The sequence below is a fragment of the Sparus aurata genome, chromosome 21 (genome assembly GCF_900880675.1).
Source record: "Sparus aurata chromosome 21, fSpaAur1.1, whole genome shotgun sequence".
Classification (NCBI taxonomy): Eukaryota; Metazoa; Chordata; class Actinopteri; order Spariformes; family Sparidae; genus Sparus; species Sparus aurata.
The window spans coordinates 32588288-32614774 of NC_044207.1; the positions used below are offsets into that span (position 1 = coordinate 32588288).

At 43.3% G+C, this 26487-nt stretch overlaps 1 protein-coding gene across 1 annotated transcript; it reads right to left on the reverse strand.

The window, feature by feature from the left end:
• Positions 1 to 5402: 5402 nt before the first annotated feature.
• ptmab (prothymosin alpha b) lies at positions 5403 to 9245 on the reverse strand. The gene is made up of 5 exons (XM_030403252.1): positions 9070 to 9245; positions 6660 to 6725; positions 6435 to 6519; positions 6265 to 6350; positions 5403 to 6169 (listed from the first exon to the last, which is right to left on the reverse strand). The coding sequence occupies exons 1-5, from the start codon at positions 9112 to 9114 to the stop codon at positions 6125 to 6127; spliced, it is 327 nt and encodes a 108-aa protein (XP_030259112.1). The 5' UTR covers positions 9115 to 9245; the 3' UTR covers positions 5403 to 6124.
• Between the last annotated feature and the right edge of the window lie 17242 nt (positions 9246 to 26487).

Sequence of the window (26487 nt, forward strand, 5' to 3'; positions counted from 1 at the left end):
ACAGAGACTGAAGAGGAAACAACATGCAAGTCTGAGTCCGGCCACAGGGAGGCAGTGAAGGACCAGCGGAGAGACAAACTGTTCTGATCACAGACTGGTGGAGTCCAGACCTGGTTCAGTCCAGACCTGGTTCAGCCCAGACCTGATTCAGTCCAGACCTGGTTTAGTCCAGACAGGAAGAGGAATCATGTTTTCTTCAGTCAATCATTGTGACTTTAACTTTAATATGAATATCTGATGATCTGGAAACTTCATCTGGTCAATTTGAGTTCAGACAGTTTAATAAAACTAGTCTATAGTCATTAGTGCTTTTATTTTTTCTTTTATTCATTGATTTACAAAAACTAATTAATCAACTGGTTTCTTGCCAGTAATGAAATCAGTGTTATTTGCTGTTATTTACAGCCTTTGTCAGGCTGAAATCTTCCCTGAAGATCCACCATGAACACAATCGACAGAGCAAACGTAAACCACAGATACGTTGTGACCTCACTTTACATTTCTATGTCTGATTTTAAACTTCATGTAGTTTATAAAAATAACACTTAGGACACGGTTCAGATAAGATCATGTTTGGGTTTAAAACATGATCTCAGCGTCTTCTTGAAGGTCTCCAGTGGTTTCATGCTGTGTTGAGCAGTGGTCTCTGGCTCGACTCAGAAACATGTGATGTGACCGTGACACATGTTGTACAAGCGGATCTAAAGTGTCGATGGTTTAGCAGCACAGAGGTGGTCAGTGAACGCCTCACGGTGCGTTCTGGACTTCATTGGCTGTGAATATGAAGAAGAACCAGCGAGCGTTCTGTTGTCCGAGAGCCGGATCAGTTCCAGACTGAAAAGTGGGCTGACGAGACGTCTCTGAGACTCAGAGGAAGAAGCTCAGAGAGTCTGAACGTGAGCAGCAGCCTGCAGGGACGAGTCTGTGACAGCCGAGCATGTTTAAAGAGTGAACTCCTGATCTGGATCTTCTCAGAACTTCTGTCTCGGTTTCCTCCAAATGTTTTCTCCGATTTGGAACTCTGGAGAACAAGAGAGGAAATCAAACATCAGTGGTTTCTGGTTAACTGGCTTCGGGAGGTCGCAGAGGTCACAGAGGTCACAGAGGTCACGTGCTCCAACACACTTCTGGAGATGTTCTGTGATGATGTCACATTCTGCTTTCACACTCGGGTGACGCTGTTTGTGTTGTTTTAGATTCTGATATTATTCAGATTTCTGTCCATGTTGGCGCCAACTCACTCAGACGATTTAGACCTCGAGTGTTACTTCCTCCAAACACACAAATGTGTTTCAGGTCACTTTTATAAAACTCCTGTCAGAGTGAAGAAACAGAGCAGGAGAGCTGCAGGCCTCTGATTGGCCAGCGTGGCCTTACTGTAGACGTCATATCACCACTTGTTGCCTCGGCTTCAGTTTGTGTTTTTAAAAAATACCTGTGCACATGTGGACTAGGTGTAAACTGCAGGGCATGATGGGAAACTCCTGCCTCTCCTCTGATCTGAGAGCTGATTGGTTGAGATGTCAACGTTTTATAAAAACTCTTCATCTTTTGTGTCACTTTAAAGATTTTAGATTTTTTTAAAGATTTTTTTTTTTTTTTTCAGATCTCGAAATTGTATAACAGAGAAATGTGATTGCTCGGAGACAACTTAAAAAAACCAATATACACTGGAATGAGACATTTTCAGGTTCATATTCTAGATTTTTGGTTTGTACAAGAAATATGGAGGCCTGAAACTGCCAACATCATAAATAAATCAGCGGCTCAATAAGATACCATTAAAAAAAAAAAAATACCATTAAATACACCAAAAATAATCTTAAAAAACAAAAGTTGAATTAATGTATATAATTTTACAGAAATTTATATTTGTTTTATTCTGCTTATGTATTTATTTAAATCACCACATGTATTAAATTTCTATTTGATGAATTTATTTATGAATTTTTAAATGTATTTATTTTGTAATTATTTATTTTTCTTTTGCATTTTGAAGGAAAACTTTAATAAATAAGTAAATAAATGTGATAATTAATAAATTAATACATACAATAATAAATTAAATGACTCACTTGTGATGGTTTGTCGGCAGGATTACACAAAGAAACATGGAGGCCTGAAGAAGGAAATAAGCATCTAAATTAATAAGTAAATATACTGTTAAAAGATCCTAAAAATAAAAGTGTTCATTTATCAAATATATCCTAAATTAATATTATTGGTTTAATTTGCCTCTATAGATATTTCACTTTATAATGATTCCCCAATTTGTTTACTTTCCCATTTGTTTTACCATTTTATTTATTTAGTTTTAAATGTCTTTATTTTATTTTCTATTTTTATTTTTTTACATTTTTTGAATGTCTTATCTTGTAAAATGGAAGGAAAACATGACAGAAATAAATACATAATAAAAAACATTTTAACTACGATTAAATGGAATGAAAAATTAAAAAGAGACGTTAATACAAAAGTAAATCAACACAGAAGCAAATAAAACACAAAATATCACATATGATAAATTAATCAATGCCTAATTACTAATTTATATATTTATTTCTTTAATGGCTTTCTGATGAATTTGTTGAGCCGTTATCTTTTTATTTTTGGCATTTTCAATCCTCTGTACGATGATGAAAAGCAGCAGCTGATTTAAGTGTTTCACTTTTACAAATGTTGGAACGATCACCTGCTGTCGCCCAAATGATTATAATACAAATTAATTATAAATATAAGATTATACAGGAAAATTCTGAATATTCAAATTCCGAAAACATAAAAATAATTTAAATATTTAAAAAAATACATATGAATTATTATGAATTATTATGATTATTAATACATATATGTTTTAATATTACATGTATAAAATTGATTTAAACATAAAAACATTCAGATTATTTTTAAGAATATTACAATAAAATGTATAAAATAAATATAATCACATCTTTGTAGAATTCATTATAAAAAACAATAAATATTTGAATCTAAGTAATAATTTCCTGGTTGAATCTTTGTGCAGTCTGAACTCAGCGAGGCCGCAGATCAACACACAAACCAGCAGCAGCTCTCACCTGTCCAGCTCACCTGTACAGGGACGCTGTGGCTGTGTATCAGTAACATGTTGTCTGAAGAAGAAAGTGAAGCACGACATGTCCTGTGTGTGTGTGTGTGTGTGTGTGTGTGTGTGTAACATTCCTGTGTGGACCTCCCGGCTGAGCTTCGGGCCCTGCAGGCTGCAGCCGACATGACTGAACAGAGATCAGCTCGTCGGCGCTCGTTCAGGCTCCGTCACGTTGGTCCTGAACTGGAAACTGTTCGACAGCGATCAGCTCAGTTCACTCCTCCGCTTCACCGTTCACACCTTCAACACTCCGGACACTCTCACCTCATCACCTCTCTGTGTTCGTCTGAAGCATCTTTCTAAACTCTAAATTCTAAAAGTCTAAAAGAGGTAACCTTCACTTCAAGCCACAATGTAAAAACACTTTAACACATGAATGTCTCCATGAGTCAGTAAATGTGTAACTAAAACAACAACAGATCCACTGACGTCCTCCCACAACAACAAGTCACCATTTTAAACACTTGTTTTAAGCGACCGGTCGTCCTCGACCTCCTGATCTCACAGTTCATCTCCTCACACTGCGTCACTTCCTCCTTTGTTGGTGTGATTACTCCTCCGGCCTGTAGAGGTCGCCGCCTGACAACAAACCTGAACACGGGTCACAATCAGCTGCTGTCACAGACGATCAATACCTTGTTTTTCTGATGAATGATTGTGACATTAATTGATATTTCTGTACTTATTTACATTTCCCATTTGTTTTATCATTTTATTCATTCATTTATTTCAGATTGAGGCAGTTTCTGTCCTCCATATTCCTCCACAGTCTTATGATGCCACGTTTATTGTTTCTTTTCTTTTCTCTTCTTTTAAATCTATATGACATGTTGTGGCGTTTTCTTTGACAAATGCACTTATTGTGAGTCGCAAGGACAAAAGCATCTCCTAAATGCCCTCAGTGTAAACTTAAAGTATGTTTCCTGTTGGGCGGCGACCGCTATGGGCTGCAGTCAGATTACAGCAGCAGAAGAGGAAGTCAGATTATGTTGACAGAAGGACCTGTACTTATTAATTTCATGTTCCAGTTCATATATTTATAGTTTTTATTAGCATTTTGCAAATAACTAAAATGCAAAGGGCAAAGAAATCGCAGACAAGTTAAAAAAAAAAAGTTAAATAAAAGATGGAGGCTGGAAAGTTAAATCAGAATATCAACAAACACTGCAGATCAATGTGTCCTGTTATAAACTGGTTACTGCTACTGTTATTATTTCTATATTCATTAACAAGACAAACATAAATAAATACACTAGTAAATGTGTATAAATTGATATATAAGTAGTGAAACAGATTGTTGATCATGTTGGCTGTTTTACAGCAGAACTAAAAGTATGGAAAATAACTGTTATTATCACAAATAAAGACATAAATAAGTTGCTCAACAAATAAGTAAATATACATTTTAATTGGCATAAATTGATATTTCTGGTTAAATCTTTATCTTTTTATGAACTGTATAAGTAAAAGTACTGCATTTATAATCCTACTGAAGTAAAAGTACAGAAGTATCATCAGATAAAGGTAAATAAATAATCTTCATTAAAAATGTGAAACATTTTGTACTTATTCATTATATTCACACTGATAAATCTTATTTCCAGATGTTATAAATCATTGATCAGATGCATCTTCTTTTACAATCTATAAACTTTATTATTGATATCTGTTTCATGTGTGATCTGTATAAATAAAGTTATCTATTGTGATATATGTTGTGATCAATTTATATATATTCAATATTCATTTGATTTATTCAGAGTCCTGCAGGAAGTCAAGTTTAAGAAAATTAAATATTTATTCATATTAAATATATTTGTTTTCTAGCTGCTGCACTCTGAGGTGTGACACAATATTTTAATAATTTATCTCTTCAAAAAAAGCTGCTGTTCTTATTTCTCTGATATTGATCATGTGACAGCCGATCACATTGATCTTGAGACTGTTTGTGGATCTGAACTCACATTAAATCTATAATAATTAAATTATTTATTTAATGGTGTCTTGTTTTCTGTAAAGGAACCAGAAACTGGAGCTGTGAATAAATGTTGTGCAGTAAAATGTTCAGTTCTCCTTCAGGACTGGTTGAAGTGTAACTAGTACAACCTGGAAGTACTCGGGTATAAATACCTCACACGTGTACTTAGTTACTTTCCAGCGGAGCTAACCTTTGACCTTTGACCTCTGTATAACTTTCTGCGGTTCACCTTCACCTGAACGTCTTTCGTCGTCCGGCCGCTGAGAGAAGAAGAAGAAAACAAGCAGAGAAACGAAGTACAACTCACAAAATAAAAGTCCGGTTTATTGTCAAACAACAAACTTCGCACATACATCAAAACAGGCCGTCATAAAACAAAAAGTCGCCGACAAAAACGAAATAAGAAGGAAAAAGAAAAGAGGCTCTTTTCTTTGGCCTTACCCTCCCATACAAACAAACTAGTTATGGTACAGCTAAAGTACATACATTAAATTTACTGGAATGCTCTGAGTTCAACGGCTTAAGAGGTTGTTTTTTTACTGTTTTTACATGTTTTCCCTAGTATCTGTTGAGATATCGTAACATGGTCAACCAAGTAAAATCTTTCGTTAAAGAAGCACCGATTTGGTCTGACGAGATCGCTGCCGGGAGAGAAACTGACCCCCCCTCCTAACAATATGTACAAAAATATAAAATGTAAATAAAAATACAAACAAATTCTCCTTTCGTGTTGTTGTTGTTGAAGAGAAGCCGGATTTCTGCGTCGGTGTGGTGGCGAGTTCCTCTAGAAAATTTGTTTTTGCGGTTTGAGGGGAGATCGAGAGTGTGTGTGTGTGTGTGTGTGTGGACGCGGTCGATGTTTGTTGAACTCTACTTGCTAATGACCATGTTGGATTTTTTTTTTAATTATTATTTTTCCTTTAAATCAGTCCTCCAGCTCCTCCACCTCGACATATAAAAACAGTCAGAGGTGAAGAACCAGGAAGTGGTTCAGCAGGATGGCGCCGCGGGAAAACGCATCAATCGTCGTCGTCGGTTTTCTGCTTCTTGGTTTCGACGTCGTCCTGGAGGAAGAGAAGAAGAAGAAGTTAGTGGAACGGCGAGATCATGAGCCGATTGGTCGCTCGGATTGTTGGCGTGGAAGGTTTCGCCGACTCACCTCGTCGTCGTCGTCGTCATCCTCAGCTGCCCGTTTTGTGCCGCCCTCGAGCTCGTCGTCGTCGTCCTCCTCGTCTTCCTCCTCGCCTGCAGGACAAGAGGAGTGAGATTCTTCTTGGGGAAACGACGGAGCATTTTGTTTAAAACACGTGTACGGAATATTCTAGCTACCTTCTCCGTCATCTTCCTCGTCCTCTTCATCAACTTCCTCGTCCTCTTCATCATCTACGTCGGGCTCGCCGTTCTCCTCGTTCTCCTGAAACACAGAGAGGAAGTTCAGACTCTGAAGCGGTGCGGAAAAAAGTTCAACATTTTATTCAAAGTTCAGAGGAAGTGCTTTTCCGGAGGAACAGCAGAGCGGTGGCGAGGCCGGGTGGAGGCGATGGAGGCGGTTACCTTTCCGTTGGTGGCGGCATCTTTGCCGTTCTCCTTCTCCTCCACCAGCTTCTTCTCTTTCAGGTCCTGAAGAAAACAAACAGAAAAAGACATTCAAAATATTAGTGTTGAGGCAGCAGCTGGTGTGTGAGCTCGTCTACCTGCCCTTCTACCTGATGGCCTAGTTAGTGGAGCCCCAGTGCATGCTGGGAGCTGCACATTTTTCAGCCCTCTGCTGTCAGAATGAAGCCTTCCTATTTAAACACCATATTGGTCTCTGCAGATCCTCCCCCCGTCCTCCTCCTCCCACTTCATCCCTTCTAATGTGTTGTAATCTGATACTTTGATGTGGCCCCCGGGGCACTCTGGGTATTGTAGTCTTTGCGGGCTGCCGTCGCCGCCATATGTCACGAGACACGCCCGGGAGAGGCACTGCAATACCCAGGATGCACTGCTCCGTTTAAAATAACACAGGAGGGCGCAGGAGCGGGGGGGAGGAGGAGGGAGGAGAGAGGAGGGGGTGATGGAGGAGGAGGAGGAGGAGGAGGCGGTGAGCGCGGTGCACGCTGCTGCTGCTGGCCGCGCGTTGTAACGGAGGCTGAGGACAATAGAAGACGACACATGGCAGCCGAGAGAAGCGGCCAGAAAAGCGACGACGAGGCGGCGCGTCGGGACCGGAGCCCGCACACACACCGTCACAAACACCTTGAGGGGCTTTCTGCTCCGCGCGCACACCGGAAAACCGCCCGCCGAGCCTATTAATAGCGCTCCGTTTCCTCGATTTGCCGACATCGTCCGTTCACAGCCTATTATCGCCGCTTCACGCGCGCCCCGCACATCCAACACGTACACTGTTATTGATTAATTACTCCACATAATCGTATTGGTTCAAATCCATTAAGCTGTTTAGCAGCATCGGCAGGAGACAAATGCGGTTCAGCTGCGCACGGAGGCTCCGCGCACTCACCGACTGTGCGTAAAAAGGCGCTTGTGCGTAAAAATGCTCCACAACTATATTTAGTGTCTGAACAGGCACGCCGGATTATCAGCGGTAACACCAGGCCCGGTTCCCCTCTGCACCTTCTCCATATCTTCATTTGTTATAATCACTCATAATTATTCAGCTCGCTGCCGCCGCTCCGGCTGTCTGAAGCCCGGATCCTGCTCCCTCCGCCGCGGAGCCCCGGCTGCCCCCGCGGGGGCTATTAAAGTTTTACCCAATCTGATCCAAAGTCCAACTGGACGGACATGAACATTTAAAGAAGCACACAGATGGTCGGAGGGACGGAGAGAGCCCGAACTGTGACGGGTAACAAAGAGGGGAAAACCAGCACCGTCACATCACACCTCCACAGCCCGGCCACACACACACACACACACACACGCACGCACGCGCACCAACACACACACTCACAGAGGAGAAGTGGGCTGCATTACAGAAAAAGACAGAAAAACTTTTCCCCTGAGACATTAACGCGCCCTGCAAACATGCTGCGAACCAGCGAGCAGGAGGCGGAAGCCGCGGCTCAGACTCTCCGGTGAGCCGAGGCTGAGCACCGGAGCACCGGGGCACCGGAGCCCGCTCAGCAGCAGCGGTCGACCTTCCAGAGTCGGTAAACAAACCGGGTCGGACGGTGCGGCCAGGCCCGCTGGTGCCGTTTAAATACCGGAGTCACAAACAAATACACGAGCAGAGAGCGCAGGAAGAAGTGGAGGAGCCCGAAAGTTGACATCTGTGTGAATTACGCACCGCCGCCGCCTCCGTGCCTCCATTCAAACGGACCAACTTCGCAGCAGCAGCCCAGCTGGAGAGCCGCGCAGAACCCCGTTCAGTCCGCTCAGCCTCAGCTGCTCAGGCTCAGCAGCTCGTTATCCCTCTATTAATAAAACAGCCCGGGATATTAGCGCTGCTGTCCACACTGGACGCGGGATCGGACTTCTAATTAATTCGCACTAAGCTGCCGAGAAGATGGAAATAAAAAGAGCAAACAGGCGCGTCGACGAGCGGCGCGCGGCGGCAAACAGCTCAAAAAGCTGTCAAGTGTCGGAGCGGCTGCTGGTCGGCACCGCGGCGCTCCGGACCTGCTGAGTGTGTGTTCGGAGAGGAGAACCGAGCCGCCTGGATAAACAAAGAACCCGCGCAGACTCTCCGGACAATGAGCCGCGGACTGAGCGCAGCCTCTCCGTGATGCGGTGCTGAGACCCGCTTCTTTTCTCCAACATCCTCCGGCAGAGTTTCACAGAATAACTCGAACACCGGCTCTCTTTTTTTTTTCACCCCCTCCGGCGCGTCCGACTTCGAGTCCGAATGAGCGCGAAGCGACGACGGAAGGTTTTTTAAAAATCTAGGTTAGAGCCTGGAGGAGCTTTATTCTGCTGAGGCTCGGAGAGACGCGGCTCCTGCAGGAGGTGTGAGGAGGAGCGGGCTTACCTTGGCAGAGATATCCGAGCCGGAGTCAACTTGTGTGTCTGCCATTGTTTTAGTTCAATAAAATAAAGGACGGCTGAAATGAAAGGTTGAAGAAAGTAAATCCCTCTCCTCGGTTTGCGGATCAATCAGTATTATATTGTGCCAGTGGCCAATGCTGCTGACGGCCGAGCCTTTAATATAGGCTTGTGGGCGGAGTCGAGAGGAAGCTGCGCGGGCGCTGATTGGCTGCGGGCTCCACAGAGGTGTTCTCTTCGCGCGTTGGAGTGGAACAATGGGTAGAATTTCTAAACCGGGAGGCCACGCCCCCTCCTGTCCACCGCTGCAACTGTCCTTTCTCCACAAAAACAATAACCCGCCGATTAAAGCCCGCAAAACGGAACCGAGCCGGCACCGGCGAGCCCGTTTCTACACGCTGACACCGAGAAAAGTGCGTTCACACCGAATTACGCACTAAACATGTCGCGCGGGCAGCGGCTCCGGCTGACGTCGCGTCACAGTTTGATTGATTGATGTGCATCTGGTCGAGTCGAGCCGCGACAGAACTCGACTTCCCGCCCACCGCCCCGCGACCCGGGAACACAGGAGCAGGAGAGGAGACCAACATGTCGGCGGTGTGAGCGGATCAGAGCTGTTAATGGCGTTACTGTCAGCTCATCGAGCTCCTCATGAACACGATCCATCACACACACACACACACACACACACACACACACACAACAACGGCTCAGAGGACGTGAGTGTCTCAGCTCCGCCGCCATGTCTCATCACAGCTCGCCCCGCCCCCTTCTTCTCTTCCCGACGCCCATGTTTGAAACTCCCTCACTCATCTGTGGATGTGCGCACTTGACGCTTTTTTTTTTTTTTTTTTTTACATAACATCCCATAAATTCGTGCGCCAAGGTCGATGCACGAATAAACACACAACCTCCCGTCGAGCCCCGTGTACATGAGCCGTGTTCCCGCCGTGTGTGCAGCCGTGTTACAAGTGAGCTGGTGCGGGTGTTTTAGAGAGAAGTGCCGGTGGCCTCATTTCCTCCGCCTCCATTGTTCGGAGCCGTCGTTGGAGGGAGAGGGAAACAAAAAGCAGTGCGACACAACAGACATGCGATGAGACGAGTGCAGGAACAGAAGTGTAATGTGCTCATGGACCGACACGTTATGAAACAAACACGTATCGTTTCCTTACCGAGGTTTGAACTCATGGGGCTTTAACAAGCTCAACATGAGAAGGACAAAGCGGCGCACAGAAAAAAAGCGGCCGCCATTACGCGCTCATGATGGGGGATGGGAGCGGAGTGCGGTCCGGTAACAGCAGCCCACATTCACATTCTACTCTGATGACGCACTCGGCCGCTCGGGGCCGCTCCGATTGGTCGGCTTAGTGGAATAAACACGGCTTTGGCGCACGGCGAGCGCTGATTGGCTGCCGCGGACGTCCGTCAATTCAAACTGGGCTCCCGTCGGCGCGCTGTAAACTCCGGCTGCGGATCTCGGAGCTGGACTGCGGCGGGTGCGCAGCATCAGTGTCGAGTTTCACTTCAGTGTTTTCAGGCGCCTGTTACCGCCATGATCTCTGAGCCGCGGTCATCATGTGGAACTGCTCGGAAACGCTCGAGCTCTCCATGTTTCATTAAACTGTGCTATAAAATATTAAGCCGTGTGAGGCGGAGCGGAGAGAGCGGTCCCTCACCAGAACCAAACTCTGTACCGGGTCTCTTCATACCGTGTTTTCTCTGAGAGGAGCGTTCACACCAAACATTCAGCCCCGCGCTCTTTAGGTCCAGTTTAAGTCGAATGTTGATCTTTGTGCGGTTCTGGTTCCGTTTATACATTGTTTTCTTTTCCTTGGTTTTTTTATAAACACAGTTAGTTTGAGCTGGTTGTTTGAAGGATCCACACAAGTAAACGTGTCTTTAGAAAATAAAGCAAATCGTCTGAATAAATGTTGGACACCTCACATCTCTTCAGGTCCAGTTGGTAACGTTGAGGTTTGGAGATCAGACACCTGAAGACATTTCCAGTGTGGTGACCAAAACCAGAACAACGAAGCAGATTAAAGCAGTTTCCTCCCTGAAAAAGGCAACGTTGCTGAATTCAATACAATAGCTCCTGCAGTGATTTAGGTCTTTTATAACCTCGACTACGTCTCGTTATTTGGAGAAAACGATGATGTTCGTTATCTGTAGATCTCGAGAGACATATTGTCTAAATCTTTTGATAAACAACATTTGTTATTTGATGTAAATAAAGATTGTTTAGATAGAATTACTTTAATGATCCCAGACTGGGAAATTATTTAAGTTTTCTTAATATCTTGAGAAATCATCCTGTTATCTCTGGAAAATGTTTCTCATTTTGTGATAATGACGAAAATAAAGTCTTGATCTCAAGAAAACCAGTGAAATATGTTTGTGACCGCTGAGGGCTTCAGCACATATATTGTAAAGATTTAATAGTTGTACGTCATTGAAATGTTTTATATAATATTTATAGTTTGTTGTTGCCTTGTTTTTCCTTCATATCTTGTTTTTTCTTTCTTCTGTTAAACACTGTTTTGAGCTCGTTGTTGAAAAGAGCCGCACAAACATTATTTTCTTTAAATCAAAAATAAACATTGAAATAACAGTTTTGATGTTGTGTCAAAAACATATATTGAAGTTAGCATGCTAACCAGCTAGCCTCTTGTCATTTTGTACATAAAGAGATGATAATCTGTGAGTTAACAGCACCAACACTTCCAACCCCGTCTGAGCTCACAGTCCACGCAAAGTCAGCTGATGCAACCAACCGTTAGCTGCTAGCTGACAGCAGCTACAGTTAGCAGCTATGTTTGAAAGTGTTTAATTTAACAGGTGGACAATTTACAATATTACATATTAAACCTGAAGGTCAGTTTATTCAGTCTTCAGAGTTTGTTTATTTAGTTTGTTTAGGCAGAAAAAAAAATCAGCCAATGAAGATCTTTCTCTGCTCATTAACATTTCATCAACAAAACTACAGACTGAACCTTTAATCTACAGACTGCTCCTTTAATCTACAGACTGCTCCTTTAATCTACAGACTGAACCTTTAATGAAACTTTAAAAACAGACTCCAGGTCAGATTTCCGATCAATGATCTTGATAACTGAACTGCAGCTCAACATTTTGAGAAATCCTCTTCTTCTGTTTCTTGATGTTCAGGTGGAGTTTAGCTTAGCTTAGCATAGTGGCTGGAAACAGAGGGAAACGGCTAGCTTAGCTCTGTCGAAGATAAAACACCGCTGGTTGCAGGATCAGTCTGAGAGAAACGAGCAGACTTTGAGTTTAAAACATTTAAAAACTGAACTCACGTTATGAACTACAGTGAAGTTAGCATGCTAACAGCTAGCTGCTAACAGCCCTCTGTAGCTGAGAGGTGACAGTCTGACAGCCTGCAGCTTCAGTTCACTACTGAGGCTAACAAGTCAACAACATGAACTCATAAATGTGAAGAAAGGAAATATTCTGACACATATTTTCATTATAAACAGGAAAATCCACCCGTCCACCGTCTGAACTCCAGTTTCTGCTCAGTAACGTTTACAACAGACTGAATCTTGGTACCGACTCACGTCTGTCGGCTCGGCTCAGATCTCCAGCTGAGCCGAGCCGTCAGCTGCTCTGGGGCCCCCGAGGCCGAGGGGCCCCAAAGCCCCGAGTTCACTGTGCGTCAATTGGTTATACATAATTTGATTAACTGGAGATTTGTTTAGGAATTTGCACCATTGAAGTACAATATCGACTGAGACAGGTCCGGGATCACGACTTAATCTGTGGCCCCGTCCTGCAGAGGGGCCCGGTGTCGACACTTAGCTTCACCGCTGCTGTTATTTTAGCTTTAATTAGAGTCAAACAGACATTTGCTCCCCTCACAGGTTCATCCGTCCCGCTGGGCGGCACAACGCGGCTCCTCATTGGTCAAAGTAATTTGATTATTAGCTGCAAAAACTGCGTTCTGTCACACTGTGATCTCATGTTAATAAATAAATGTATTGAGACAAACCTGAATAAATACATAAAACAACTTTCTGCTGAAGACATTTTGTGATTTGAGCTCATGTTTGTGAGATTTGTGAGTCAGTTTGACGAGTTTTGATCAACTTTTCTTACAAACAGGATATTTCAAATAAAAATACTTTAAGTGTTTGATCAGTGAAATGATCATTCAGGTGAACTGTCTCATTTAAAACTACAATCACAATAAATACGGTATAAATGCATTTAAATAAATGATGTGTAAAAAACCCTGAGTGAGTGAAAGAAACCTTTAACGATCAGACACATTTATGATCTGTGATAACGAGTTATTCATGTCTTTATCACAACAAATGTTGTTTTCTACCAGAAGATGATTTTCTCGAGATCTCCAGACAACAAATGTTGTTTCCCCGAGATAACGACTCTCTTAATAACAATAAAAATACTTAATTTGAGATCACAAGAGAGCAGTGAAGCAGTATAAAGCAATTTCAACAAAACAATAAATATGGTTCTGCAGAGACGGGTCGTATTTAACCTCCACTGTGTCTCAGTATTAAATTATTAGATTATGTTCGTTAACTGCAGATCTAGAGAAAATATTCTAGTGATCTCAGAAAACCTCATTTGTTATTTTGTGGTAAGAAGTTAGCTTCCTCTGGCTCCTCTGAGATTATTGAACTGTATTCTGGATTATTACAGACAATAATCTGTGTGTCAACACAAGGTTCTGATCCGTCCAGGTTCTGATCCGTCCAGGTTCTGTTCGTCCAGATTATCTCCACAGATGAGCTCCACTCTGTGATGTGTGAAGCATAAATTAACTGTGTAGCAGTAAGAAGCTAATGCTAGGCTACAAACAGACGACATCACGGTCACATGACTGAAACGTCTCCACCACTAAGAGTCTTACTGCACAATTACTATCCAGGTTTTCTATAAACTGATCAATGTACAAGTTGTAAAGTCAGAGTTAGAACAGTGTGTAACTAAAGTGGCCTGTAGAGACGGACTAGTGAGTAGATGAGTCTCCGTGTTCGCTGTGAGGACGTTTAATGTCCCCGACAACCTCTGTAGTCTCATTCAGACACTCGTTAGCAACCGCTAACTGTTTCTAACACATGAAGAGCTTCAGGATTAAACTGTGGGACATTAATGATGGAGTTTATATGTTCATCCTGAAACCTTATTACACACATTTAACTGAAAACACTCTCACAGACTTTGAGACGAGGGAACAGGAAGTGCTAACATGCTAACATGCTAACTGCTTCCTGGCTTTAGGACTACAGACTTCAGCTCTGTGTAAGTAAGGTGAGTAATATGGTGTGTGACCCTGGAGGATGGTTGTGGAGAGATAAACGACCCTGTGACAGTGAGCAGGCTCATCAGGACTCAGCTCGTCACTCACAAACATCTTCCAGCTTTGGACCATCAGCTCGCCACTGAGCGCTGGTCAGAGTGGAGGTTAAATATTTGGATTCTCAGAGACGCTAATCCAGGTTTAGACTTAATCCAGGCTGGAGCTGCTCACCCTGGAGGGGATCAATCTGGTCTACATGAGGCTGCTGGAACAACAGAGAGACACTTTCAACCTGATTGTTTCTGTTTTTTTCTGTTAAACTGTCGACGTCCAGCTTCTGTCCTCCCGACGGAGACTAAATAAGATAACAGATAAATGACAGCGCAGCAGACGGCGTCTCCCGGCCTCTGAGTGGTCGAGTTTCCTCCGTGGTCCCGCCTGCAGCCGACATGTTGGAACCTGTTGCAGCGACGCCTCCAGCAGCTCAGCAAACAACAAGTTCATATCAGGGAATCTGCACTTATCTCTCAGTGTAACCGCTATTTATAGCTGCAGGAGGATAATGTTATTAAGAAGGATGGGGAGATAAAACATGCAGGAGGTTGATGTTGTCGGTGCGACTGTGTCTTTAAACTGAAGGTCTCCACAGAGACTAACCAGGTTTCCCATCTGAACATACCTGTAGTGACATCACAGCAGTCAGAGGGCGTCTGATGAGTCATAAACAGCTTCAACACTGGAAACAACACGGCGACTGCAAGAGCTGAATCAAACTTCTGTCTTAAAACATTAAAACACGTGTTATTCTCGCTCCCTCCATGCGGAGGTCCTTACTCACCTGCGTCCGTCTGTTGGTTGGTTTGTCAGCAGGATTAAACTAAAACTACTGAAGACTTTCAGAGTCTCATTAACATTCGGTGGATCTGATGAAGGGACGGATATCATCCCTGTCTTCAACAGTGACAGAGGACACACTGACTTCTTCAGGTGTGTTTCTGTGTCTGCTGTCTTTGAGCGACTCAAAAACACTCCTACAGGTAAAAACTCATTACTGTTCTTTATGCGTTATTTACAATAAATAAAGAACCAAAGAATAAAACACATAAACTTACATAATTTCCACTTTTAGGGCTTTAAAACAGATATAAACTATATATTACTGGATCTGGACTCTCATTGGCTACATGATGTGTCAATCATCCAGGGGCTGGTGTGTAATTGGCTCAGGAGAGTGGGTGCCGTGTCTACACCATCACTCATTGGTAGTTGTAGGCTCTAAGGGCGGGCACATAAGCTCATATCTGCTCAAATCACCTGTCAATCAAACGGCTGGATGTCTTTTTCTGCCATTTAGTCCCATTTCTATGATGTCAGAGCGTTTTGGACTGAAGGTTTGGAGTTTGACGCTCTACAGAAACACTTCAGTGGCAGAACGTTGTACATGCTAGTTAGCTTGTTTGTTTGTTGATTGTTCCTTGCTGATGTGGTTTAATCTTTAAGTGGTTTACATGAATAGAATCAGGAGAATCTGAACTTTCTAACGACGTGTGGCGACTTTAACTGAGGCGTCAGCTGATCTGCTTCTGTTTGTCTTGTTTGGGGAAGCAGCTGCAGGAGGATAATGTTCTGATCCAACAGCCTCCACTCCCTCTGGTGTTAGTCCACCTGATGCAGAACCCGCTCCAGAGATTTGATCCGGTTCAGGTCCGTCTCCAGTTACACTGAGTCTGTAGTTCAATCGCAGGAAGTCAGATTGAGTATTTCCTCTCTCAGGAGTCGGTGCAGACGGTTTGTCTCATGGTGCCCAAAAATCACTTCATGCATCTTTAACATGTCGTATGTGTGTGTGTGTATGTGTGTGTGTCAGTGTGTGTGTGTGTATGTGTGTGTGTCAGTGTGTGTGTGTGTGTGTGTAGTAAGAGTGTGTAACTGATGTTATCTGACACAAGAGGAAGTGCAGAGCGCTCTGTGACTGTGACTTCCTCTGGTGTCTCAGTGAGGAAACATCGAGCTGATGTTCAGTCAGACTCTGCTGCGCTCGCCGGAGACGAGGTGAGGTGAGGTGGAAGCGTTGCCGGTGGTAACGCAGGTGAACCGACAGCAGGACGGGCTGTGATCTGGATTCTGACCCACAACCAGGAGATTCAGAAAGCAGCTAGCGGCGGTTAGCAGCTAACTCAAAGAACAGCTCCCAAACATGTCTTGTTCCTTTAGTCTCTGATATGATGTTTGGTGCATTTAATCCGTGTTTTCACTTTATTAACGACGAAAGCGTCCTTTAACTTCTGCACCTGTGGCCACGCCCACCTGTGATGTCACCGTGTGCTGGCTGGCGCAGTGATGGAGGAAGCACTCAGATCTGTATATACCACGCTGTAAAAAACACTTTGAAGGCTACTAAAATGTGTTGACAGTCAGTCCAGAGCGACACCGTCATGATGTCTGAGTCCGACCCGCAACATTCTGACACAAACATCCAGTACCAGAACATCCGGAGGAGTTGGACCTCCGTGTTTCACAGAGCAGCACGTTAACGCCGGCAGAGGAAACTTCGAGGCGTCGACACGATGAAGGTTGTTCGTCCTCATCAGCTCGTCCTTTATGAGACTCCTCCTCTTCCTCGCTCTTCATCTTCCTCCGCAGGTCACATGACTGCCATCATCCTGCTCGCTCGCCCACAGCTCGGCTCACTGTCAGTCCACCTCCCTCTCTCTCTCTGTATTGATCAGGCTGAAGGACATCATGTCTGACGAATGACGTTACCTGAGGAGAGAGATCACTGATCATCACCTCCAGCTGTCTTTGGACCACAAATACAGTCTGAGAAAGTCAAACAGGGACACAAAATCACTTTTATTATATTTTATTTTATTTTATTTTATCTCATTAAGACTCGGTCACACCAGCATTCAAAACAGTAAAAACGACACTGATCACACATCAACTTCAGCTTTTGTTAGATTTTATTGAGAATTAGATATTGACTATAACTCGACTTTACAGACCTTCATGGAAGTGACATTAAATATCTGCTCACAGTCAGAAGTGATGTCAGTGTGCATTTAGATAAAAAAAAGTAACTTTAAAAGTTAAAATAAAATAAAAACATGCAGAAATTAAATTGCCAAAAGCAAAAATACCTTTAAAAAATAACAAATGTGATTAAATGCACCAAAAATGACATTCAAAATAATCAATTAATTAATAATAATGTGACAAATTGATATTTCTGCTACTTTATTTTATGTAATTCTCTGTTTTATTTGTTAATTCACTCTTTTTTAAGTGTTTTTTTTTTGCATATTTATTTTTGAGTTATTTTTGCACTCTTGTCTCTTTGTCAGATCACACATACATAAAGAGTGCATACCTCCGCCAACAGTCCTCTGCAGGTGCCTGATATAATCATTCATCTATTTGTATTTGGGAACAGATCAAATTGTTCTCACTCACAGAAACTTATTTTTATTACTCCCTGATAAAATGTCAGAACGTCCCTTGAACCGGAACAGCACCAGCAGTCAGTGGACTCGGTTCTGGACTGAGACTCGTCCTCCAGCCAAGTGTGGTGGAAATCTGTTTCTGTTTAATCCTGCTGACAAACCAACAAACTGATGGAGAGAAAACCTCTCGTCTGTTAATGAACACATCAACAAATCAGTGTAAAGGAGCAGTGTGTAGAAACGTTGTTCCATCAGTGGACAAACAAACTGACCTCAGAGGAAAAGAAGATGAAACGTGAAGAAGTGACGTCCTCAGTGTGACTCCAGGGGACGATTACTCTCATTATATACTTTATATTTATTTAGAATTTAATGTTTCATCTGATTTCTATCATAGAAAGTTACATTTACAGTTAAATGGTCAGAACAGAGAGGAAGGAGCGGTTCTGTGGGTCCAAACAAACTCTCTGTCTTCATGACTGAATCAACAAACTGACCTTAAAGGACGACACAGTTTATACTGTTTTACTTTGTTTACACGTGGCGGACCCTGCCACCTTTCCAGCTTCAGACAGTGTTCTGTAACCTTGTTTTCTTTGCTGCAGGTAAATCACCTGAATCCAGAGGTCAGAAGCACAAAACTGTGACAGAAGTACGTGAAAATATTACATATTATATCTTTAAAAAAACACTTTTCTCCTCAAATTGCCATAAATTCAACTTAAATCAGTCACTGTCTCAGTGTGAAGCTCTTCATCAGCGTACTGGATGAGTCCAGAACCAGCAGGACTCTGACAAACCGGACCGTGGCTCCGCCGGTCCGTCCGTCCTGCTGTGATGGCTGAACACGTAACGTATGTAACGGAGGCACGCGGACTCAAACACTCCCTCAGTGTGTGTTTTTCAGAAGGCGTCTCTGCAGCTTTACGAGCGAGTCGCCCGAGGCTGCACATTTACAGCTGGAATTCTGTTTGAAAGAACAAGCTGAGACAGCGAGGGGCTCCCAGTCCTGCACCGCTCCAACACACCTCCTCTGTTCCCTCCGCTGCTCCTCCAGCAGCCGGCTCTCCTGCAAAACACTCCCTGTGTAAATCTGCTGCTGCCACCGGAGCGCCGCTAACACTGCTGCTACCATCAACCGACACCTTTACTCGTACCAACGCTGCTCCTGTGATCGTTAACGTAAGCAGCTCTAGAAGCTACAGGGGGCAGCAGATACCAGCCGTCCAGCTCAGTTAGCTGGCGGGGGCCGCGACCTCAGAGGAAGTCAAATTCCAGCCATATTTCACAGATTGCTCCTTTAAACATCGATCATAGAAACAAAGACACAGAACTTCAACCTGAAGAACAAAAGTCCCAAAACTTAAAACCTCTAAGGATCCAAACTGTCTGCAGACTGAAGTTAACAGTTATTCTAATAACTGTTATTAACACACAGCTAAAGACACAAAGTGCTTCACCTGAACCAGGATCAGAACCTTAAAGGAGTCAAAGAGTCAAATAAAATCAGACAATTATATTCAACATTAACATAGTAATAAATAATAATACTAACAATAAAGACATATTGGAAACAAAACTGAGTGCAAATGTTATTTAAAGCTCGTCTGAGATGATTTAAAGACGTCAGTGACTGCAGCCTCAGAGAGAACGTCTCATTTCCCTGCTTCATACGCAGGAAATCACAAAAAGACACCGTTTTTCACTCAAAGACAGAAAGAAGTTCATGTAGAACATTTGCTGAATGAACAAGAAGGTCCAAATAATGCAGAATGAGTCAGAGACAGAGTTTCACAGAGTTTATAAAGTGTCTCCAACTCAACAACTCACTAAACTGACACATTTGTTAAGGGAGTCTGGGGACTTTCTCCACGGGGACAAAGAAGTAGCCTATATTGTTACTGTTTAGTGTCTTTGTAACATGTGACATGTTTAGATCAATAACATGTTTCTTCTTTCATAAATGGAGTGTAAATGGTGACATCAGTGTAAACAGTGTGTTCAAACAGCTGATCAATGTTGGCAGGTAAGACTTTAGCACTTTAGACACAGAAGCAGACAGGCTGGTACAGACATGCTGCCACAAACTGACACTTTTTACAAGGAGACAAACAACTTCAGCTGAAAGATTTAATGCTGAATTTACAACAAGGACACAATGAGTTACAATCTGTCACACACACAGTTTCACTACGTTAGAAAGTTTGTTTTAACTCAACAACTCTTAAAATCAACACATTTGTCAATGGAGTCTGGTGATGTTGTGGTTCTTTTTTGTAATCAGATATGTCCTCAGTGTATCTGAGGGGCACTCACACCTGTGATCAGCTCTGATCACCTGTCATCACCTGTGATCACCTGTGATCGGATCATTCAGCTGGACTTTGTTAGCAGGTCGGAACACTGTTGCAGTGATTTTGGGTCAAACTGTGTTTAGTTAAACATTTATAAAAATAACAAACACTAAAAACACAGATCCTCAGTACACACACACACACACTCACACACACACACTGACAGGATCTGTTTCCTCTCTTATTAAAGCATTACCTTCCTTTGTTTTCGCTGCATTAGCATGAAAACAGAATCAGTGTGTTGACTTTCAGACGGCCCGCAGCTTCACACATGACAATAGGAGGTGTTGGTCCAAACCCTCGCTGGGGGGCTGCTGGGAGAGGAGGAGGAGGAGGGAGAGAAGGTGGAGGTGAAGGAGGGGGAGGGGGAGGAGGAGGAGGAGGAGAAGGAGGAGGAGGAGGAGGAGGGGGAGGGGGAGGGGGAGGAGGAGGAGAAGGAGGAGGAGAAGGAGCAGGTGGAGGTGAAGGTGGGGGAGGAGGAGGATGAGGAGAAGGAGGAGGAGGAGGAGGATGAGGAGGAGGAGGAGGATGAGGAGGAGGAGGATGAGGAGGAGGAGGAGCAGGAGGAGGAGAAGGAGGAGGAGGAGGGGGATCAAGTCTGTATTCAGGTGAGTCCTCCAGGTGGTTCTGTTGGCCGTCAGTTGAAGGTGTCAAACGCCTCTTCATCACTCAAACAGGTAAAACTGTAATTCTGCACCTGAAACATGTTGACGCTGCTCTCTGCTAACGAGCTCGTTAGTAACATCTGCTGGAGGCTGCAGGATGATCAGAAATCCCATAAACACACCTGATATTGCCTCATGTTCAGTTTTATTTGGTGCTTCTTTACCGTTAATTTATAATTACCAAAGCAAATTAAAACAGATATCAATTTAAACAAATTAATTATGAGCTACATAATTTTTTTAAATCACATTTTTGGTGCCTTTTGTAAAATATTTACCTATTGAGTAATTTATTTATTTTGTCAGGTTCAGTCCTCCATATAATTCTGCTTCTTACAAATATTCATAAGTTTATTTTGGACTTGCAACTTATTTAGGTTTTATATTTTCACTTCTTGCGTTGTACAGAAAACGACTCCTCTGGATAAAGAAGGTTCTTATCTTTTCACCCCACTGAAGGACGAGCCGTCTGGGAATCAAACCAACAACCCTTCAGACACAAGTCTGCTTCTCTCAACATCAAAGTTTTAATATTTCTACAAAAAAAAGACTCAGGAGCCGTCCTCATGGAAACGCTTTTTGAGTAAACGCACGTGTTTTGTATCATTTTGTCCGATCGTCCACATGGATCCTGTAAACGCACTTTTTTGAAACCTGGTCTCAGGGTGGAAAAATCAGAAAACGCCGCCCTCGTGTTCTCGTGTGGACAGCGAATCTGCATACTTTGCGTCGATGACGCCATCGCCCCGCCCCTCGACCTCTGAACCCCACGACGTCTCAGAACAACAACAACAACAACAATGGCGGACTACATGCTCGTGTTCGTGTTTCTTGCAGCTTACTCTCCTTGTAGTTGAGTGTGAGTCTCAGCAGCATTTCCACCTCATTATCAGACACACAAACGATTCTGGTTTCCTTGCACTCGCCATTTTCATCTTCTTCTTGTTGTGTTCGGTTTCTCCGTCTACTGTCTGTTTATATACAGCGTGCAAGCTTTCTGCACATGCTCCGCCTCTTCTTCTCTGTTTTTGGTGAATTTCAAGCGCCACCTATAGGCTGGAACATGAACGACAGCGTGTTGAGTCGTTTTCAGTAGATCCATGTGGACGCAAATATTCTTAAAACGATGCCGAGAAAAGACGGAGGTAAAAAAGCTTGTTTTGGTCCGTGTGGACATGCGTGCCTCAAAAACAAGTTCAACACAGAAATTCAAAGCTGCAGCAGGTGAGCTTCTCACCGAGAGTCAGCTGATAAGAAGGAAGCTGGATAAACAACACACACACACACACACACACACACACACACACACACTTTACATTGATCAGGAGATATGAAGGACTGAATGTTTAAAAGTGAAGCCAGAGAAAAGAAACAGGAAGTGGTGAGAGTGACACTTCCTGTTCACAGAGTGTGTTTAGTCTGCTGAACTCTGCTCCTCCAAACGGTTCTGACGGACCCGAGCCAGCTGACAAACAAACAGCAGAGCTAAAGTTATCTCCACAGGTCTGAACCCTGAGCCCAGCAGACTAAAGGAACAGTTCACACTTTCTTTAGTCTGTCAGTGAGACGTCTGTTCATAGAGCTGGAGTCAGCATGTGGTTAGCTTAGCTTAGCATAAAGACCTCTCCAGCCCGGTGATGACCAGTGATGTAAAGTAACTCATTACGTTACGGGATTACTTCCATTAAGAAGTAACTGTAGTTCCTGTGTTATCACATTCTGTCGCTCTGCAGCCTGATAACTGACTGACAGACGCAACGTTTACATCCTGCTGACAGTCCGACGGAGACGACAGAGAGACACATCTGTCTCCATGACAACAACACAGCTCTGATGGGATTTATAACAACAACAACAGAGTTTTACAGACGAACTAAAGAGAGAAATCTCTCTGATTTCTTGAATGTGAAGTAATAATGTTGAGCTTAAAACATGAAGGGAGAAAACAGCTGACTTAACGTAAAATGTTATGTTACTCTGTTACCAGCCATCACAGAACATGTCTCACTTAATTATTCTGCTCTAAACTAAAATGTAAAAGTCTTTATATGTAGCCTACATATGTAAAGATGGAGGATGTGGCAGCTCGGAGCCCCCAGGAGGCGCTGTGGCCCCGTAAGCTTACATGTGAAAGAAACGGCTGTGAAACATGGAAACATTCTATTTAAAATCGAAGCCATCGAGACACGACTGGTCTCACTGACACTGATGAACGGAGCTCCGCCTCCGACGTTCATTTGTTTTATACGTTTACGTATACATCACTCCAAATGATGTCACAGCACAAGATGGCCGCTCGTATCCACCATATTATCATGGCTTCATTTCTGTACAGTGTGAGGAAGAGACAAGTCGTCCATCTTTAAATGTCACAGACATACAGGGGGAAGAACTAAAGGAGCAGTCTGTAGTTTAGTTGAAGAAATGTTAATGAGTAGAGAAAGATCCTCATTGGCTGATAAACTAAATAAATAAACTCTCTTTGTCTTCATGGCTGAATAAACAAACTGGCCTTACAGGACAACACTTATACTGCTTAACTGTGTTTATATGTGGCGGACCCTGCCACCTCTCTGTCTTCAGACAGTGTTCTGGGACCTTGTTGTCCTCTGAGAACAGCTCGTTGATTCACTGATGGAGACAGTTTGTATTATTACCTCATTAACATTGTAAATATTATTTAAATAATGTGGTGTTTCATGTTGTTACACTGACACTCATCACTTCAGCCTCTCTAAACACAATCAGGATTTTTACAATGAATATTGATATAATAATATATGTGAATACAATTATTTGATTAGAGGTTTGAAAAATAAAATAAAGCAGAATAAATCTCTCCTCTCGATCTTTTATCAGAAATAATTCAGATTGTTTGACACAAGATACAAATCCTTCTCACATGTTGTGTTTCTGTTAGTCATTTTAAGAGCGTCTCTTGTACATTAGTATTAGTACACGTGTGTCTGCAGGCTGTAGTATCAGCGTCAGTACAGGTACAAACATCAGTAGTGTTAATATTTAACCTTCATCTCAGCGGATGTCGGATCTCTGCAGGTCAGCGGGTCAAACTGAGGCTCTGACCTCGTTATGATACAGATGAACTGAGCATGCTCAGTTTGGCTGCCACCCACACACACACACACACACACACACACACACATACACACAGACACACACACACACACACACACACACACACGCTTACACACAGACACACACACACACACACACACACACAGAGTCAGACAGATGTCCCTGGCTGCAGCTCGTAGCCCATTAGCTGTGTTTAATTATTGATCTCTATAGAGTCCTGAAGCAGGCAGATGGACACACACACACACACACACACACACACACACACACACACACACACACACACACACAGTGATGTCATCAGTCAGTGTGTAATGTACGTCTCCGTCTGGTAATTTCATTGAGAAGACTTCATGTATCACTGCTGAGGTCTCACAGTTCAGTCCAATCAGATGTTTGTGACAAAATACTCAATACACATATAATATTAATATAACAGTTATGATGTCATATAAACACACGTATTTATATCTCTAAGTTATGTGTAGGTTGTAGTTACATGTTGTAGAAACATCTGACAGCATCAGGACACTGTGAGTTCAGGCTGTTCCAGTGCAAACAATGTGTCAGTCAGTTTTGTTTTTGAAAGTATATGTTTTGGTCTTTATAGCTTTATTGACAGAACAGCTTTAGAAATGACAGGAAACAGGATGAGAGCGAGGAGGAGTGACACGCAGCAAAGGGCCCCAGGCCGGGACTCGAACCCGGGCTGCTGCAGCGAGGACACAGCCTCTGCACATGGGACGCTGCTCTGCCAACTGAGCCAAACAGCGCCCTGATCTGTCAATCAACTTGAAAGAGAGAGCAGCGTCCAATCCTGTGGCCTGAATCGGAAATTAAAAGTAGGCAGGGTTTAATTTCAGGGTTACCTGCAATGTTATCTCTGCCACTAGAGGGCGCTCTAACAGAGACAACAGAGGAGCTGCTGTTCAGCTGCTCAGAACCTCCAGCTGGGAAGGAGAGTTGGTGCAGATCCAGACCTGCTGGAAGAATAAACACCAGAGTCAATCCAGAGTCAATCCAGACTCAAACCAGAGTCATACCAGAGTCAATCCAGAGTCACACCAGAGTCAATCCAGAGTCACACCATAGTCACGCCAGAGTCAATCCAGAGTCAAACCAGAGTCAATCCAGACTTACACCAGAGTCAAACAAGAGTCACACCAGAGTCACACCAGAGTCACACCAGAGTCAATCCAGAGTCAATCCGGAGCTAAACCAGAGTCACACCAGAGTCAAACCAGAGTCAATCCAGAGTCAGTCCAGAGTCAGTCCAGACTCACACCAGAGTCACACCAGAGTCAATCCAGAGTCAAACTAGAGTCAATCCAGACTCACACCAGACTCACACCAGAGTCAAACAAGAGTCAAACAAGAGTCACACCAGAGTCACACCAGAGTCACACCAGACTCACACCAGAGTCAATCCAGAGTCAATCCAGAGTCACACCAGAGTCACACCAGAGTCAATCCAGACTCACACCAGAGTCAAACAAGAGTCAATCCAGAGCTAAACCAGAGTCACACCAGAGTCAAACCGGAGTCAATCCAGAGTCACACCAGAGTCAAATCACAGTCAAACCAGAGTCAATCCAGAGTCAACCAAGAGTCACACCAGAGTCAAACAAGAGTCACACCAGAGTCACACCAGAGTCAAACAAGAGTCAATCCAGAGCTAAACCAGAGTCAAACCAGACTCAATCCAGAGTCACACCAGAGTCAATCCAGAGTCAAACTAGAGTCAAACCAGACTCACACCAGAGTCAAACAAGAGTCAAACAAGAGTCACACCAGAGTCACACCAGAGTCACACCAGAGTCAATCCAGACTCACACCAGAGTCAAACAAGAGTCAATCCAGAGCTAAACCAGAGTCACACCAGAGTCAAACCGGAGTCAATCCAGAGTCAGACCAGAGTCAAATCACAGTCAAACCAGAGTCACACCAGAGTCACACCAGAGTCAAACAAGAGTCACACCAGAGTCACACCAGAGTCAAACAAGAGTCAATCCAGAGCTAAACCAGAGTCAAACCAGACTCAATCCAGAGTCACACCAGAGTCACACTAGATTCTGATGATACTTGTGTACTTTTACTACATGAAGCTGATGAAACTCGTCTACTTGTACTACATGAAGCTGATGATACTTGTGTAGATCTGAGTACTTCCTCCCTCACTGGACTTTAATCTGAAACTTTTCATTGAATTTACAGATTTTTCTTTATTATATTATTTTCTAGATAATACTTATTTTTATTCACAATCACATGTTGTTCTTTCATATACATTTTTATAAAATATCTATGTATTTGCTTTGATTGAACCAAGCAGATATAATCCAGACAAAACAATGCAGATGTCAGTGAAATGACAGAAATCACCTGTGAAAACAACAGCTTGACTTTAAACCACAGGTGTGAGGAGGTTCAGGTGTGAGGAGGTTCAGGTGTGAGGAGGTTCAGGTGTGGGGAGGTTCAGGTGTGAGGAGGTTCAGGTGTGAGGAGGTTCAGGTGTGAGGAGGTTCAGGTGTGGGGAGGTTCAGGTGTGATGACATCACC

What these genes read in the sequence shown, in the direction of transcription:
- ptmab (XM_030403252.1), bottom strand. Translation starts at nt 9,114, where the DNA reads ATGGCAGACACACAAGTTGACTCCGGCTCGGATATCTCTGCCAAG. An exon ending in CGAGGAAGATGACGGAGAAG is followed by an intron (nt 6,351 to 6,434) that starts GTAGCTAGAATA and finishes CTTGTCCTGCAG; the next exon opens with GCGAGGAGGAAGACGAGGAG. An exon ending in ATGACGACGACGACGACGAG is followed by an intron (nt 6,170 to 6,264) that starts GTGAGTCGGCGA and finishes CTCTTCCTCCAG; the next exon opens with GACGACGTCGAAACCAAGAA.